Source organism: Petromyzon marinus, unplaced genomic scaffold (assembly GCF_048934315.1).
Source record: "Petromyzon marinus isolate PM22_M1 ecotype Great Lakes invasive population unplaced genomic scaffold, UKy_Petmar_22M1.pri1.0 PM_Scaffold_1, whole genome shotgun sequence".
Taxonomy (NCBI): domain Eukaryota; kingdom Metazoa; phylum Chordata; class Hyperoartia; order Petromyzontiformes; family Petromyzontidae; genus Petromyzon; species Petromyzon marinus.
Genome location: NW_027423057.1, coordinates 4,399,347 through 4,415,000, shown reverse-complemented (window position 1 = coordinate 4,415,000; position 15,654 = coordinate 4,399,347). Strand labels below are relative to the sequence as shown.

The 15,654-nt window shown below is 49.7% G+C and overlaps 1 protein-coding gene across 6 annotated transcripts in view; it reads left to right on the top strand.

Annotated features, from left to right (window-relative positions):
- Positions 1-14,050, top strand: part of LOC142922527 (U3 small nucleolar ribonucleoprotein IMP4-like) — a 14,492-nt gene extending 442 nt beyond the window's left edge. Inside the window, exons 1-8 of one of the 6 annotated variants that reach the window (XR_012940130.1) lie at positions 1-1,028; positions 7,732-7,833; positions 8,114-8,197; positions 9,112-9,173; positions 10,474-10,597; positions 11,117-11,270; positions 12,106-12,151; positions 12,610-14,050. The exon at positions 1-1,028 is cut by the window's left edge and continues 422 nt beyond it. Coding sequence is in view for 2 of the 6 variants with exons in the window: in XM_076063325.1 (XP_075919440.1) it covers positions 9,171-9,173; positions 10,474-10,597; positions 11,117-11,238 (249 nt within the window). In the remaining 4 variants the exon portion in view is untranslated. Of the gene's footprint in view, positions 1,029-7,731; positions 7,834-8,113; positions 8,198-8,295; positions 8,383-9,111; positions 9,174-10,473; positions 10,598-11,116; positions 11,271-12,105; positions 12,288-12,609 lie in introns of those variants that run through there. The other 5 variants (XR_012940131.1, XR_012940132.1, XM_076063325.1 and 2 more) reach the window with 5 other exon arrangements.
- Positions 14,051-15,654: the final 1,604 nt, after the last annotated feature.

Sequence of the window (15,654 nt, the reverse complement as noted above, 5' to 3'; positions counted from 1 at the left end):
CGCTATTTAGAGGTATTTGGTCTACTCTTCCACGCTGGTCCGGACGTGTTGCAGCAAAATAGCCATGCCCACACTTTACCCCACCACACGCGGGGCATTAGCTCGCTGGACTTGCAATACAGAGGTGCAGGTTCGATTTCATTCCCACTCACCCACCCACCGACACTCACTCAGCCACCCACTCAGCCACTCTCTGCGCATCTATGAAAAAGAGCTTCATAGCTCATCGGATTCCTCCAGCAAAAAAATACTCATTATCACCCACCCACTCAGCCATTCACTCACCCACTCTGGCACTCATCCACTCACCAATTCACTCAGCCACCCACTCGGCCACCCACTCAGCCACCCACTCTCTCACCCACTTCGTCACCGGTCGCCCACTGCTACCCACCTACTTAGTCACCGGTCACCCACTGCCACCCACCCACTTAGTCACCGGTTACCCACTGCCACCGGTCAGTCACTCTGCCACCGGTCACTCACTCTGCCACCCACCCACTCTCCCACCAACCCACCGACTCTCTTGCCAACCCACCGACTCTCTCGCCAACCTACCGACTCTCTCGCCAACCCACCCACTCACCCCAGGGAGACACGGAGACACAAGGAGACAAGGGGACCCACATGGTGTGAGAGTGTATCAGCATCATTGTGGTTGTTGTAGTGGTTATGTTGGTTGTTATGGTTGTGGTGGTTATGGTTATAGTTGTGGTGGTAGTGTTTATACTTGTGGTTATGTAGCTGGTGGTTATGATTATATTTGTGGTTATGGTGATTATGGTCGCAGTGATTGTGGTTATATTTGGTGTGGTTATAACCCACGATGTATTTCGTCGAGGATGGATGCCGCCGCGTGCAGGAGTTGGGCGAGGCGTGAGTGAGCCACCTGAAGCGCCCTCCCCGACGGTGGTGAGCCGCCGGGCGGCCGGGGAGTGAGCAGCTCGGCCGGCGTCGCTTCTCCTCCCCCTTCCGGGGCTGCCAACCCCGGTGGTGTTGAGTCGTCCTCCTCTTCCTCCGGAGCCCTGGTACGAGTTTTTCTTCGCGTCTCCATTATAGCGATTCATCTTACTATTTGGCTACTTCTGACGCCAGTTGTAGTGGGTGGAACGGAGAGCGAGACTTCTTACCGAAAGAACCAAAGAGTATGAACTTATATGGTTTATTTAACCTCTTTTTAGTGGTTTGCTATCATTCCCTTTGCACTCATCGTTTTTGTATTGTTTGTTGTTGTGACGTTATGACCCCATGCCCCCTACTGGCACATCTGTGATCAAAGAGCTTTATAGCGCATCGGATTCCTCCAGCACAGAATGAATACCGATTCTTATGATACCGGAATGAACACGTTTGAATTGAATCGCGTACTTTGCTTTAATAGAATAGTTGTGGAATCGATTCTTGTGGAATCTGTTCTCGTGGAATCGAATCATCGATATTAATTACAGAGATTCACCATCGATATTAATTACAGACATTAATCAACGACGTCGCTAGGAGCATCGTGGTGCCGCACTCAGAGTGCAAGCTCGTGGTTTGTTGCTGCTTGCTGCTGCATCTTCGTCTGGGCTCGTGTCTCTTATTCAGCGCGGTTGGCTGCGTACGGTGCGAAAGAAGTTCACGTCTTCTCGCGCGGAGACACGTGCCACACGCCGGCTGATTGTAATTGAAAAACTATAAACTAAACTATTAAGATATATTTTTGTAGTGGTTGAACTTTACACGAACAACTTATGTCTTTCTTCAACCACTTCTTTATTTTCATCGTTAACACGTTCTCCACACTCCACCGTATCCTGGACACCACGGCTCGCTCGCCGTGCTTCGCCCGTCTCGCTCACCACCTTGGTTCCCAGTATCACGTCGCTTTTCTCCGCACACACACACGTCTTCAACTCTATTCCTACGCTCTCTCCACTGCTGGCTATCCTCCTCAGCTCCTCCGCTATACAGCGTCGTCGTACACAGCGAAACCCAATCTCACTTCTCTGTCTCCGCACACCTCGTCTCCAGCTCCTCTATTACTACGCTCTCTCCACTGCTAACTGCTCCGTCTTCTTCAGCTTCACTACGCTCTCTCCACTGCTAACTGCTCCGTCTTCTTCAGCTTCACTACGCTCTCTCCACTGCTAACTGCTCCGTCTTCTTCAGCTTCGCTATCACTATGCTCAGTGCACTGCTAACTGCTTCGTCTTGCTTCAGCTTCGCTATCACCATGCTCCAACTCTCTTCTAAACTCTGTTTCCGAACTCCACGTCTTCACCGCACAGCTCCCAACTCCAATCTCTTCCTCTCTCTCTTTCTCCCCCCAATTTATCCCCATTCTCATTTTCGTTAAGTAATTGGTCCACGTGCCTCCGCACGCCTCGCATCTTCAACCACCTGCCTTTTTCCAGACACCTCGACACCTCCTCGGCCGCAGCAACAGCACCAACCAATCACAGCCCTTCTGGCTTAATTGGCTCGACCGTTACCTCATCACCACAGCCTCTTCACCTGGCTGTCCTAACACGACCCCACTGTTTCCGCCGTCTCCTCAGGCTGACCCCAGATAAACCCCACACTTCTAGATTTAAAGCTTTCGTGACTGCAAGGATCCATACTGTTTGGTTCTATTCGGTAAAGTCACGTAAAAAACAACAACAAATAAAAAAAATTCACGACGTTTCGGCCACAACACAAGTGGCCTTCATCAGATGAAGGGACCAGACTGTCTAGAGGACAGCGCTGGAGTGAACACAGCCAAGCTCAGACTGCGACCTTTAAGCTGAGTGAGAGGAAGCAGAGCGCCTTGACAAAGGAATTACCATAAAAATTAGCATTTAATTGGCGGACTTAGCATGATGAGCATTGTACGGGGGGGGGGGGGGGGGGCATGTGCAGACCTGCGAGGGGGGGAGGGGGGGGTTTACATATTGATGGTGTGAAAAGGGAATTTAAGCAGCTGCAAAAGTTTGGGATACCACTACTTGAAAAAATATACTGTACCATTGAAAATTAGTTTAATGTTTGGTTTGATTCAGAACATCTTTCCAATGGTTGCTTAATTTGAAACCATCCTCTCGGTTGAAATTGTGTGTGTTTGTAAATCTGAATTGCCTCGTGAACAAATCTCTGATAAAAACCCGTGGGTTTGCAAAGAACCTTGGTATCGGATAAAATTACATCGTAATCACCCACAGTGTTGTAACAGTGATCAGCTACGACAGAAGATTTCGTTCTGCCGTGTTTCAAATCTGATTTGTGCTCGCGAATTCGGTTAGAGACAAGTCGTTTCGTCTCCCCGATATAGCAGTCACCACAGGTGCAGGTGAATTTGTAAACTCCGGGGTACTGTAAGTCAGGAATGACATCCTTCACGAATCAAACCAAACATTAAACTAATTTTCAACGGTACAGTATATTTTTTCAAGTAGTGGTATCCCAAACTTTCGCAGCTGCTTAAATTCCCTTTTCACACCATCAATATGCAAACTCCCCCCCTCCCCCCTCGCAGGTCTGCACATGCCCCCCCCCTGTACATTGTTCATCATGCTAAGTCCGCCAATTAAATGCAAATTTTTATGCTAATTCCTTCGTCAAGGCGCTCTGCTTCCTCTCACACAGCTTAAAGGTCGCAGTCTGAACTTGGCTGTGTTCACTCCATCGCTGTCCTCTAGACAGTCTGGTCCCTTCACCTGATGACTTTACCAAATAGAACCAAACAGTATGGATCCTTGCAGTCACGAAAGCTTTAAATCTAGAATTGATAACCTCTACGGGGAGGGCTTTCACCTATCTGTTAGAGCTTTTAACAGACAACGGGACAAGAAGTCACAGCTCATCGAGACGCTGACCTTCCTCAAAAGATGCCGCGATCACAAGGTAATACCCATCGCTTTCACACTCACTTCTGCTGCTGTATCTTCTCCGAATTCTAAACAGATTCTGTTTAAGACCAGCCTATCTTTAATCTCAGAGAGGATAAGGCTACTTCAATTTGAACTCGATACTTTAGACAGGACTCTCCTACAAGCTCATTTAATGTTAACAGAAAAAATGTCACCTTCTGATTGGAATCACGTAGACAACATGACTGCTTCTTCTGCTGATTCACTGTCAGTCAAATGTAAATCTAACCTGATTTCTAAATTCAACCACCTATCAAAGAAGAACCCAGTTCCACATATAACAAAACTAGACGTCAACAAAATCGTCATTAATCAGAGTAGCACCCCGATTTCGGACAATCTGAAAACAGTACTGGCTAGAGGGCTGAATTTTGCTGCCACCCCAAAACACATACCAGTAGATGATATCATCTCTCAGGTCGATGTAGCCCTCAAAGGCGTAGGACACATCCAAGCAGACGTTGCGAGAGCTGCAATAGCCACTATTCTTAAGAATGCTAAGAAACCCATTAGTAACATCAGCAAAAATGAACGCTCTGAACTCGCGAATTAAAAAAACAGAAGTGATTTAGTCATCCTCTCAGCCGATAAAGGCAACGCTACTGTAAATATGGCTAAAGATTCATACAACAACAAAATCCAGAATCTGCTCAACGATGGAAGTTACTCAAAAATCAAAAATAACCCTACTAATAGCCTAGCGATAAAAAACCAACAAGATCATCATAAGTTCGACCTCCCTAATCGACCCAACTAAACGTCCCTCCCTAAAACCTTCTGCTGCAAGACCCCCTAGATTCTATGGTCTTCCCAAGATTCATAAAGAAGGCACCCCACTACGACCCATCGTATCCACGATCAACTCCCCTACCTATAGACTAGCCCGTTTTCTGTCAGATACCTTGCTGTCTTATACTGGCAAGACCGCCTCAGCAGTACTTAACTCAGCACAATTGGTCTCTATGGTCAAAGACGTTGTACTGTCCCCTGACCATATCCTTGTCAGCTTCGATGTGGTCTCTTTGTTCACCAAGGTCCCAGACCTGATACCATTGAAATAATTGAAAATTTGGTCCAATATGGACTAGACCCCGATACACCTGCACTGGTTAGGCACTGCCTCAACGATAACCTACTTTACTTGAATGGCTCCTTCTATAAACAAAATGAGGGTACCCCCATGGGATCCCCCTTGTCACCAGTGATAGCCAATATTTTCATGGAGAAATTTGAATCAGACGCCATCCAGACTTCCACCCTCAGACCTTCCCTGTGGATGAGATATGTAGACGACACTTTCCTCATTTGGCCACATGGCCTCCCGGCTTTGAACCTTTTCCTAGACCACATTAATTCCAGACACCCCGCCATCAAATTCACCATGGAAGTGGAGAAAGATTGCAAGCTGCTATTCTTGGATGTTCTGTTTGAGAGGAGACCTGATGGCTCATTGGGACATTCTGTCTACAGGAAACCCACCCACACAGATTCCTACTTGAAACCTGATTCCCATCACCACCCGATGCAAAAGAATTATCTCATCAAAACGTTATACCACAGGGCTCATTGCATTTCGGACCAACACCACCTGACCAGTGAATTAAAACATGTACATCTGACCCTAAAAAGGAATGGATACTCTGATCTGTACCATCTGCCAAGCTGTTTCTCCCTCCATACAAAAACAACCACTTGATACTCCAATCAAAACCATCACACTACCATATCTAGCAGGTGTTACTAAAAAGATCTCCAAAATTCTAAGCAAACACAAGATCCTGGTCCGGTTCAATACAGTACACAAAATCCGTGACCTGATCCCTTCCGTGAAGGATGTCATTCCTGACTTACGGTACCCCGGAGTTTACAAATTGACCTGCACCTGTGGTGACTGCTATATCGGGGAGACGAAACGACATGTCTCTGACCGAATTCGCGAGCACAAATCAGATTTGAAACACGGCAGAAAGAATTCTTCTGCCGTAGCTGATCACTGTTACAACACTGTGGGTGATCACGATATAATGTTCTCCGATACCAAGGTTCTTTGCAAACCCACGGGTTTTTATCAGACATTTGTTAACGAGGCAATTCAGATTTACAAATACAGACACAATTTCAACTGAGAGGATGGTTTCAAATTAAGCAACCATTGGAAAGATCTTCTGAATCAACCCAAACATTAAACTAATTTTCAATGGTACAGTATATTTTTTCAAGTAGTGGTATCCCAAACTTTCGCAGCTGCTTAAATTCCTTTTCACACCATCAATATGTAAACTCCTCCCCTCGCAGGTCTTCACATGCTCCCCCCCTGTACATTATTCATCATGCTAAGTCCGCCAATTAAATGCAAATTTTTATGCTAATTCCTTTGTCAAGGTGTTCTGCGTCCTCTCACACAGCTTAAAGGTCGCAGTCTGAGCTTGGCTGTGTTCACTCCAGCGCTGTCCTCTAGACAGTCTGGTCCCTTCACCTGATGAAGGCCACTTGTGTTGTAGCCGAAACGTCGTGATTTTTTTCATTTTTTGTTGTTTTTTACGTGACTTTACCAAATAGAACCAAACAGTATAAACCCCACACTGGCCGTGTGATCAATACAATCACGCAGTTTCCCCAGCACACCTTCCTACTCCACTACATCTTTACCAGGTAAGTCCCCACTGAGCTATGTAGCTTTCTTTTTTTCAGAAGCCACCTGGCCATCACAAATGATAGCCCAAGGGTGATTGTTACATTGGGGAAACGAAACGATATATCTTGAACCGTGTCCGTGAGCACAAGGCAGATCTGAAACATGGCAGAACCAATACCTCTGCCATAGCTGACCATTGTTATAACGCTGTGGGCTCGCATGATATTGTTTTTTTCCGAGACCAAGGTGCTCTGCAAACCTTCGGGCTACTAGCAAAGGTTTGTTCATGAAGCCATCCAGATGTATAAACACAGACATATCTTCAACCGAGAAAATTGATTCAAATTGAGCAATCATTGGAAAGATGTTATTAACCAGGTAAAACCTTAACTGCTTCATGGTGTTGCCTTCACTTTCCGCATCTCCAATTTCTTAAGCTTCCCACTCCCCTCCCCATACCCCCCCCCCTCTTTCTCTCCTCCCTGGCTCCTCCCCCCTTCTCTTACCTATATAGTCTCTTGCTTACAGCAGCTCTTTTGCCCACTTCAGCAATTGTTTCTTGCTGTGGTTTGTCCCACCTGATGATGGACGCTTGTGTTGTGCCCGAAGCATCGTGATTTAATTTATTTTATATTTTATGCCTATGTGACTTTACCGAAAGAACCAAAGAGTATAGCCCAAGGGAGTTTGTGTAGGTGGGAGCGGTGGTGTAGCACAGTAGGGGGCACAGGTGGTGCATCGGCCAGTCATCTCAGTCAAGCAACCAATGGCAACCTGGGTCTGTCTGTCTGTGACCTCCTGCTGCCAGCGGGCGTTCGACGCTTCATGTGGCCTTAACCTGCACGTAGCCTGGCACGAGCGCCGTGGTGACATCACCACTTCGTGGCGAATGGCGGTTGTTGTTTATGGTCGTCTCACGGTTAGCGCTACGCTGCACTACGAACCCAGCGACCCGAGTTCAATTCCCGCTCACGGCCAACACTGGTGACGATTCCGTTCCTGGGCCTCCCCTTGGTCGACTCAGCCTCAAATGAGTACCTGGTGCATTGTGTAAACATCGCCACTGGGGAGATAAAGGCGGACGGATGTGGTGCTGGCCACACACCCCCCTTCGTGTATCAAAGGTGCTGCTCGTTAACAGCACTTGCACCCGACAGTCCTGTCGAAGGCTACATGGGGGATCTTTGTCTTTGTTTGGTGGTGCAGCTGAGCAGGCGCAACTGCACAGCGAGTACCTCTACCGCAAGGCGCACGAGGCCAAGAAGATTTTCATGGAGGAGAAGGCACGGCTCAAGAGGGCGCTCGATGGTAACGGGCAGCGAGAAGGATCTAGAGATGGGCTCACGACGACAAGACGGACGAGAGACAGCGAGACAGACTAGAGACGGATCTAGAGACAATGAGACACGCAAGATGGACTAAGATGGGACAAGACGGTCTGACAATACAGGCGAGAAGAAAACCGCGCTTGGAAAGTGTTTCCGAATGAATCCATGCGTGCGCATGATTTTCCTTCCTTGTTAATTCTCCTCCGCCCGACCCACACCCACTGCCCCCCCTCCCCCGTCCCCTGACGTCGTCACCATAGAAAACCTGGTGCTGCCTATGGACCTGCGGTGGGAGGCGCTTGAACTCCAGAAGGCCGTGGAGTTCGACGACCAGAGAGGGGAGGGTGAGCTCACATCCCTCACCATCGGGTCTCCTCGCATCTCTCTCTCTCTTCCTTCCTGCGAGACTCTCGAGGCAGGGGGATAAGCGTCGCGCGTCTTCGCCCGCTAGACACGCCGAGTCGGCGCGCATCCACGGCTCGTCGTCGGTCCTTCCTGCCAAGCGGTGGCACCGTGTTTTGCCGCAGAGGTTCGCGGTTCGAGAACGGCGGGCCCTCAACCCCCCCCCCCCCCCCCACCGGTTTAATGGGTTTAATGCCGCAGTTGCGTTGACCGTAAATACCGCACGGCGATTGCTTCCCAAGTGGACTTTGAAAAATCCCGTGGCGTGAACGCGGAAAAGAGTCCGCCGTGTGTGTGTGGTGGCTGGCGTAAATTTTGGTCGAATGTCGAATGAAGGCGGTGGTCACCACATCACGTGTACTTCTGGAGCGGTCTTCCTTCTGGAGCAGCCTTCCTTACAATATTAGGAAGCCATTGGAGCTTTGCACTTTTAAATCATCGACTAGATTGACAAACTCATTTCTTGAGAACTGCTTTTTGTGGTTAGTTTGTCACACTTCCGATTACCACGGTTGGCTATGTGCTGTAACAAAGAGGTTTAACATACACTGACCCACTCATTCACTCACTCATCATCTTACTCAATTTACCCACTCAACCGCCATATCAATCACCTACTCTTGCAATTGGGACTCTTCCAGGTCTCATTAGTGCTCAGCTGGCTACACAAAATCAACGCGATCACTGCAGAGTGATATTCTAAAACATTCCTGGTCGCTCCTTCCATCCACCCATACACACACCTTCACTCACCCGCACGGGGAAGTATGACAAATGATCACCTACCCTCTCTGTCCCCCCTGCCCCATCTACCCCCTCTCTCTATCCACACCCCCCCCCCCCCCCGTGTCAGTAGGAGTGAGCAGCCACATGGATGACGAGTACCGCTGAGCCGGCGTGAAGGACCCACACATCATGGTGACGACCTCTCGCGACCCCGGCTCCCTCCTCAAGCAGTTCATCAAGATGCGGGCACGGGGTCACAGGGGCTACAGGGTTTGGGGTCACATGAGGGATGTGGGTCCCCGTGTATTGCGTGTGTACAAACGCGCAAAGACAGAGGTCCCCCATATAACCTTAACAGGCTCTTGGGGCAGGTGCTGTTTGCGAGGGTTTGGGTGGCCAGCATCACGACTGGCCGCCTTTATCTCTCTAGTGATGATGTTTACACACAGCACTAGGTACTCATTTGAGGCTGAGTCGATCTAGGGGAGGCCCAGGACCAGTTCAGATAATCGCCACTGGTGTTGGCTATAAACAGAAATCAACCTCGGATTACCAGGTTTGTGGGGCAGCATGCTAACTGCTAAATTATCGCACACACACACATGTTCTCTATCGGCTTTAGAATCAGTTCCTTGCACCTCACACGAGCCGTGTCGACCAATCATCGGGCTTGTGCAGTGTGAGACAACTCGCATCCGTTGAGTTAACCTGAAGAAATCTAGTTATTGGTGAAAGGTGGAGGCTGTGTGGGGAGGTGGGGGGTCGTCAGTGGTGGAGCGTTGGACACTTTGGTTTGGTGCATGCAGCTTTTGTCAACTTCATTCCTCGCGATTCAGTCCGCCTTTATCCTATGATCGATCCTTTCCATTGATCGAAAAATGTATCTACTGTAGCACTGTACGCACGGTCGGTGGTCACGGGAAAGATGTACCATTGGGGGCACCACTGTGGCGAGATGTTAACTTCCTCACGTGGTATACAGGAGATCGTAGGTTCAATCCTGACCCTGATGCCTGCTGTATATTTGGAGCTGCGTGTCTCTCTTTTTGACGAGTCGCGTGGATTTCTGTCCAGGTCTTCCTGTTTTTCCCTCTGCATTTAGAATCAACGTCCGTTTAAGAGTATTTGGCTGCTATAAATTTCCACATGACGATAAGCCACTTAGTTGAGCTATGATTTGTGGCCAGGTCGCTTCTGGAAAAGAGCTGCATAGCTCAGTGGGCCTTACCTGGTAAAATAAAAATAGTAAAGTTTTTCCAATGGCGCATCCCAGTTGTGCCAACACGGGGTTTGGCGACCGCGTATACCGGTACGGCTCGGCTTCCGCAATGGAAAAAACAAACAACACAACCCGAGTCGGATGCAGTGGGGGGGCGGGGAGGTGGGGGGGGCGAAAGCAGCGTGGCCGGGACGGACGCCGGTGGGAAGAGCTGACTCGGCGTGTGACCACTTGCTGTCATGTTACCACACCACCCTCCCACCACCACCGCAGGAGATGAAGCTGATCCTGCCGAACGCTCAGCCGATGAACCGCGGAGGCCACAAGCTGGAGGCGCTGGTGCGGGCGTGCTGCGCCAACACCGTCACCGACTTCATCATCCTGCATGAGCACCGCGGTATGCCAGGCACGCGCACGCACCGCAGTCGACAAAGCTCCCCCGTGTAGCCTTTAACAGGCTGTCAGGGCAAGTGCTGTTTGTCGAGTGACCTACGAAGGCCGGCAGAGCACACAGCGGGGTGGGTGGTGTGGTCATTACCGCATCTGGCCCCTTTTGTCTCCCCACTGTCGATGCTTGGACACACCGGAAATCGAAGTCAGGTCACCGGATTTGTAGTGTAATGAGATAGCCACTCCGCTCCCGCTCCCCGGTGTGATGCATGGTGTGACGTGTGTGATGCGGTGCAACAGACAGGGGATGGAGGTGTATTTAACTGTGTGTACGATGTGCGGTGTGTAGTATGATGCTGCAGACGGGGGATTGCGGTGTCTTAACTGTCTGTGCAGTGTTATGTGGTGTGATGCCGCAGATGGTATGGCAGTGTGTCTAACTCTCTAGTACACTGTCTGTGTGACACCTGTGGTGTGTCTAACTCTCCGGCGTGCTGTCCATGTGACACGTGGTACGATGCCACAGACGGGATAGTGATGTGCCACCTGCCGCTGGGCCCCACGGCGTACTTGACGCTGTCTAGCGTGGTGATGCTGCACGACATCCGGACGTGGACACGATGTCCAAGGCATTGCCACACCTCGTGATGCACAACTTCACGTCACGACTCGGAAAGAGGGTGCGTGCGGGTACCGTGCCAGTCTCACCCACATCTTCCTCGCCAATCCCCCAAGCACAAGATCCCTCGTATAGCCTATAACCCTTTCTCATTTCCATGATGTACATATACGTCATCGAAACGGAACCGTAAGAAAAACTCAAGTATGTCTTCTGAACCCTGAAGACATACCGAGGCTCCCATAAGGCCATGCGGGAGGGCGTGTGACATAGTTTTGTTCCATACAGTGCCGGTCGTGTTACTATGGTTCTCTGCGGTGAGGGCAATGTATTTTTAAAACAGCAGAGCTACACCTCTATAAATAAAATAAACGCCGAGCCGCTCGCGCGTACCGAGATTCAGCGGTGAACGTGACACCTACCACCCGGCAATTTGCAGATGTCTCGGAATGGGAAAGAGTGAGCAGACTTTTGGGCCAGGTACTGTGTGTCCGCCTGTATATTCGGAGTTTGCATGTTCTCCTCCTGGTCACTTTGATTTTTCTCCGGGTCCTCCGGGTTTTTCCCTACACATTTAGAAACTTGAATTTCGAGTATTTGGCTGCTAAACATTTTTTTGTGAAAAAGAGCTACATAGCTCAGTGGTAAAATAAAAATAATTTCGTTTTACTTTAGTTTTTGAGTAACGGGACAGAGTTTTTATTTAACGCCATCTCTGAAGCTGAAGGCGCGTAATGTTGTTCATTTGTTAATGCATACGCTGTATTAAACAGGGCGGCCGCTGGCCTCTAACTGGCAAACGTCTGCGAGGACGCTTAATGAGAGTCCAGCGCAGTCCGTGTAACTTGCCGCATCCCCTCCCGTGACTTCTGTGCCCCCCCCCCCCCTCCCAACAGGCACAACGTCTACAAGCGCGACGGCAAGGACATCGAGTTGAAGGAGGTGGGACCGTGATTCGAGATGGAGCGCAAGTCTGCCTGACACATTGTTACTCGTCTCCACTTTACACCCCTGCAGAGGCGGTGGAAATTCCACATTCCTTGTGGACTTCCCTACGAAGTGGTTGTAAATTTTATCGACCCCTGAGAGGATGATGGGCTGAATGTAAGAGTCTAGCCTCGGGCTAGGTGGCCCGCGGGTGACTTGTAGAGCGGATCGGAACTTGAGTCGGTGGGGTCGCTGCTCTGGTCGCATTCGCTGTACCGTGACCCGACTCGCATTCCCCCACCCCGGATGCGATGTGTAAATTCAAAGATGATCGGACGTAATGCTGGCCACCCACACCCACCCCTTGGTGTGCCGTGCTGGCTTTCCTACATGCTAACACATGAACAGCGCTTTTCCCACGCCGTCTGTTAAAGGCTGCATGGGGGGGATCTTTGCTTTTGTGTGTCGCGCAGTCTACGAGATTAAACTGGGCACGCTGGACAACGCGGCCACCGCCGAGGTGGAGTGGCCTTGGCGACCGTACATGAACACGGCGAAGAAGAGGAAGTTCCTGAGCGTGGAGTGAGGGAGTGGGGCGACTTCCCCCCCCCCACGGGCCTGGGGGGAGGGGCATTGGGGGGGGTTTGTCCCTGCAAAGCCGGAGTTGGAGTCGAACCTCGCGGCGCTCTCCGCCGAGGCTCGAGACGTTGAGGAGAGGTCGCCGCGTGGATAGGGCACTGCGTGAATCGCTGTTCCAACCCTCGTCACACACGCGCATCATACGCGTCACACACACATTGCGGATGTACATTTATCAAACACAAACATGCACATCGTCGCATGCGTCGCACACAGAAGCACACAATTGCACAAAAAGACAAAGGTACTCCGTATCGCCGTTAACAGATTGCTGGGGCAAGTGCTGTTAACGGGTAGCACCTATGATGGCCGGCATGGCACAGAAGTGGTTGTGTGGCCAGCCCCACGTCTGGCTGCCTTTGTCCTCCCCAGTTTTGCGATGTTAAACACACCACACCATGTACTCAGATGGCTGAGTTCGTAGTGCGCTAACTGCTGCACCACCGCTCCCCAAACGGTGTACATACACACGTACACAAAACGAAACATTAACATTTATTTAAGTAACAAAAAAGAAAATACCAAGTCAGGCAGATGGAGAAAGTGGCGTGTCGCCGTGCACAGCACCGCTCTCGTAGCTACTCACCTAGGGTGGGAGCTCTTGGCTTCAATGCCACCCGGGATGTTTAGATGTGAAAACCTGCCATAAATAATATTTTTGGGAAGTCACAAGCGCCTTAAGTTGCATCTCATCTCGACCATTTTAATGGGCACCCCCCCCCCCCGTAGCTGTCCCCCTGTGGACAAAATAAAGTAACAAAACTAATCTATTTTTATTTAACCAGGTAAGGCCCACTCAGCTGTATAGCTCTCTTTCAGGAACGACCGGGCCACAAATGAAAGCGCTATAAAGTGGCTTGTCACGCAGAAATATATAGCAGCCAAATACTTTTAAACGCATGTTTCTAAATGTGGAGGGAAAAACCGAAGGACCCAGAGAGAAATCCACGCGGTCACGGGGAGAACATGCAAACTCCAGATGTACAGGCGTCGGGATTTAACCCACGACCTCTATACCAGGCGAGGCCCCAAGGTGAATCAGCACTTGGCCTGCGAGCGGGTATTATTAGTCTGTCAGTAGGGGGTAATGATTCCGGATTTCAGTCTCAATTGAAACTGAAATCTGGAACACTTTTGTCATGTTTTGCTCGTCTAAGTGTGTTCATAAAATACAAGTTTGGTCATTGAGAGAGTTATAAATGTCCTATACGCATTTCATGTTTATTGTGTTTATTGTATTTAATGTATGAAGAAAATAAAATTTTGTATATGCTACAGTATGTTTCACACGTTATTCAGTGACACTGCATATGACGGGCAATGTTTGGGGCAATCGGCCTTCAACATGGAAAATAGATCGAGGCCAAATGACCCGTGGCCACCGCCACTTCAACCGTGGCCCCACCACTTCAACCGTGGCCCCATTGGCACGTTGATGTGTGGCTCTGCCTTCACCTGTGGTGAGAATGAGGCCAGAAAAATTACAGGAGGCCGACTCCATATGAGTCTGTCACGCTCTGGATCTCGCTAATGGGACGTCGGATGAAAATAAAACATGGAAGCGACAAGTTTCTTCTCTGGCGAGGACATTCCCACAAGATTGCCGCCTTTCCCAATTAATGGAATTTAATGCCCCAACATCACCCTGATCCAAACCAGCGGGAGCTGAAATCTTCCAGAAGGTTCAGGATTTATTGGTACAATCGTTCGGATGTTGGTGTCCGCATGGACTTGCATTTTAAACCCCCGGTCCGCTTGACGACTTTTAAACAATACCTGTGGTCGGGTCTGCTCCCCCACTTTTCTATCCCCTGCTGTTTTTTTTATAACCGGTGTAGTATATGTTGACGGTGTGTGATCACATCGTGATGTTACCGGGCCCTCGAATTGCCTCAAGAAATGAATAAACAACACCTGTCGCTTTGCTGTTGTGATGTCACCACGAGGCGCCGAATGACGGTGGGACGGCGTCGTCGCACTCGTCGAGTGGACAAGGGCTCCGTGAAATGACGGTGCGGATTGCGCCAAGCGTATAGAGGTCGCCGATTGCGCGCCCCTGTGGCTCGACCACTCGTGGGTCCACCTCAAAGTTCCTGTGCCCATTTGAACCTCATTGCCTGCGATGATGCTGCTGCTGCCATGGAAGAACACACGTGGCGCCCTCTTGTCTCTACATGTTGTCTTTCACGTCCCATCGCAGTTTTCAGGTCACTTGATGTTTACAGCCTCCGGTAAGGAGGCAGTGAGGTTCAGCCGCTCGATTTTTCTTCCTTTAGTGCACAGTACCGTACACGGATACGGGCACAGTACGACACCGTAGCTTTATTGATTGTTCAACGAAAAAGACCATCCCTCGCCCAATCTAGTTACCTATACGATGTAATATATCGCGAGACATTTGTTAACGTAAAAAAAATGGAACTGTAATGCTGAAAATTATACTCCATGAAACTCGGGGTATTATGGAGTATCTGAGGGCTTCTCAACGCTTCATGCCTCGCCCCCACTGATGCCCTCTTCTCCCCACTCCTACTACTGACGATTGTATGTAGGGTGTGTAGGCATTTACTTCCGACTGTTGTATGTAGGGTGTGTAGGGTGGTGGTGGTGGTGGGAGTAAATGAGATTTAAAACTGGGTGCTCAACTTGAACTCACCACCACTCACATCATGTATGCACTCATCCGCCATCTCGCTCACTGACCCTGTGTTTCCGTGTTGATGGTGTGAGTCCCTATTGATGCTGTGAGTCTGTTTATCGTGTGAGTCTGTTGATGCTGTGAGTCTGTGTTGATCGTGGGAGTCTGTGTTGATCATGTGAGTCTGTGTTGATGCTGTGAGTCCGTGTTGATGGCTCGGGGGCACGGTACAGAAGGGCAG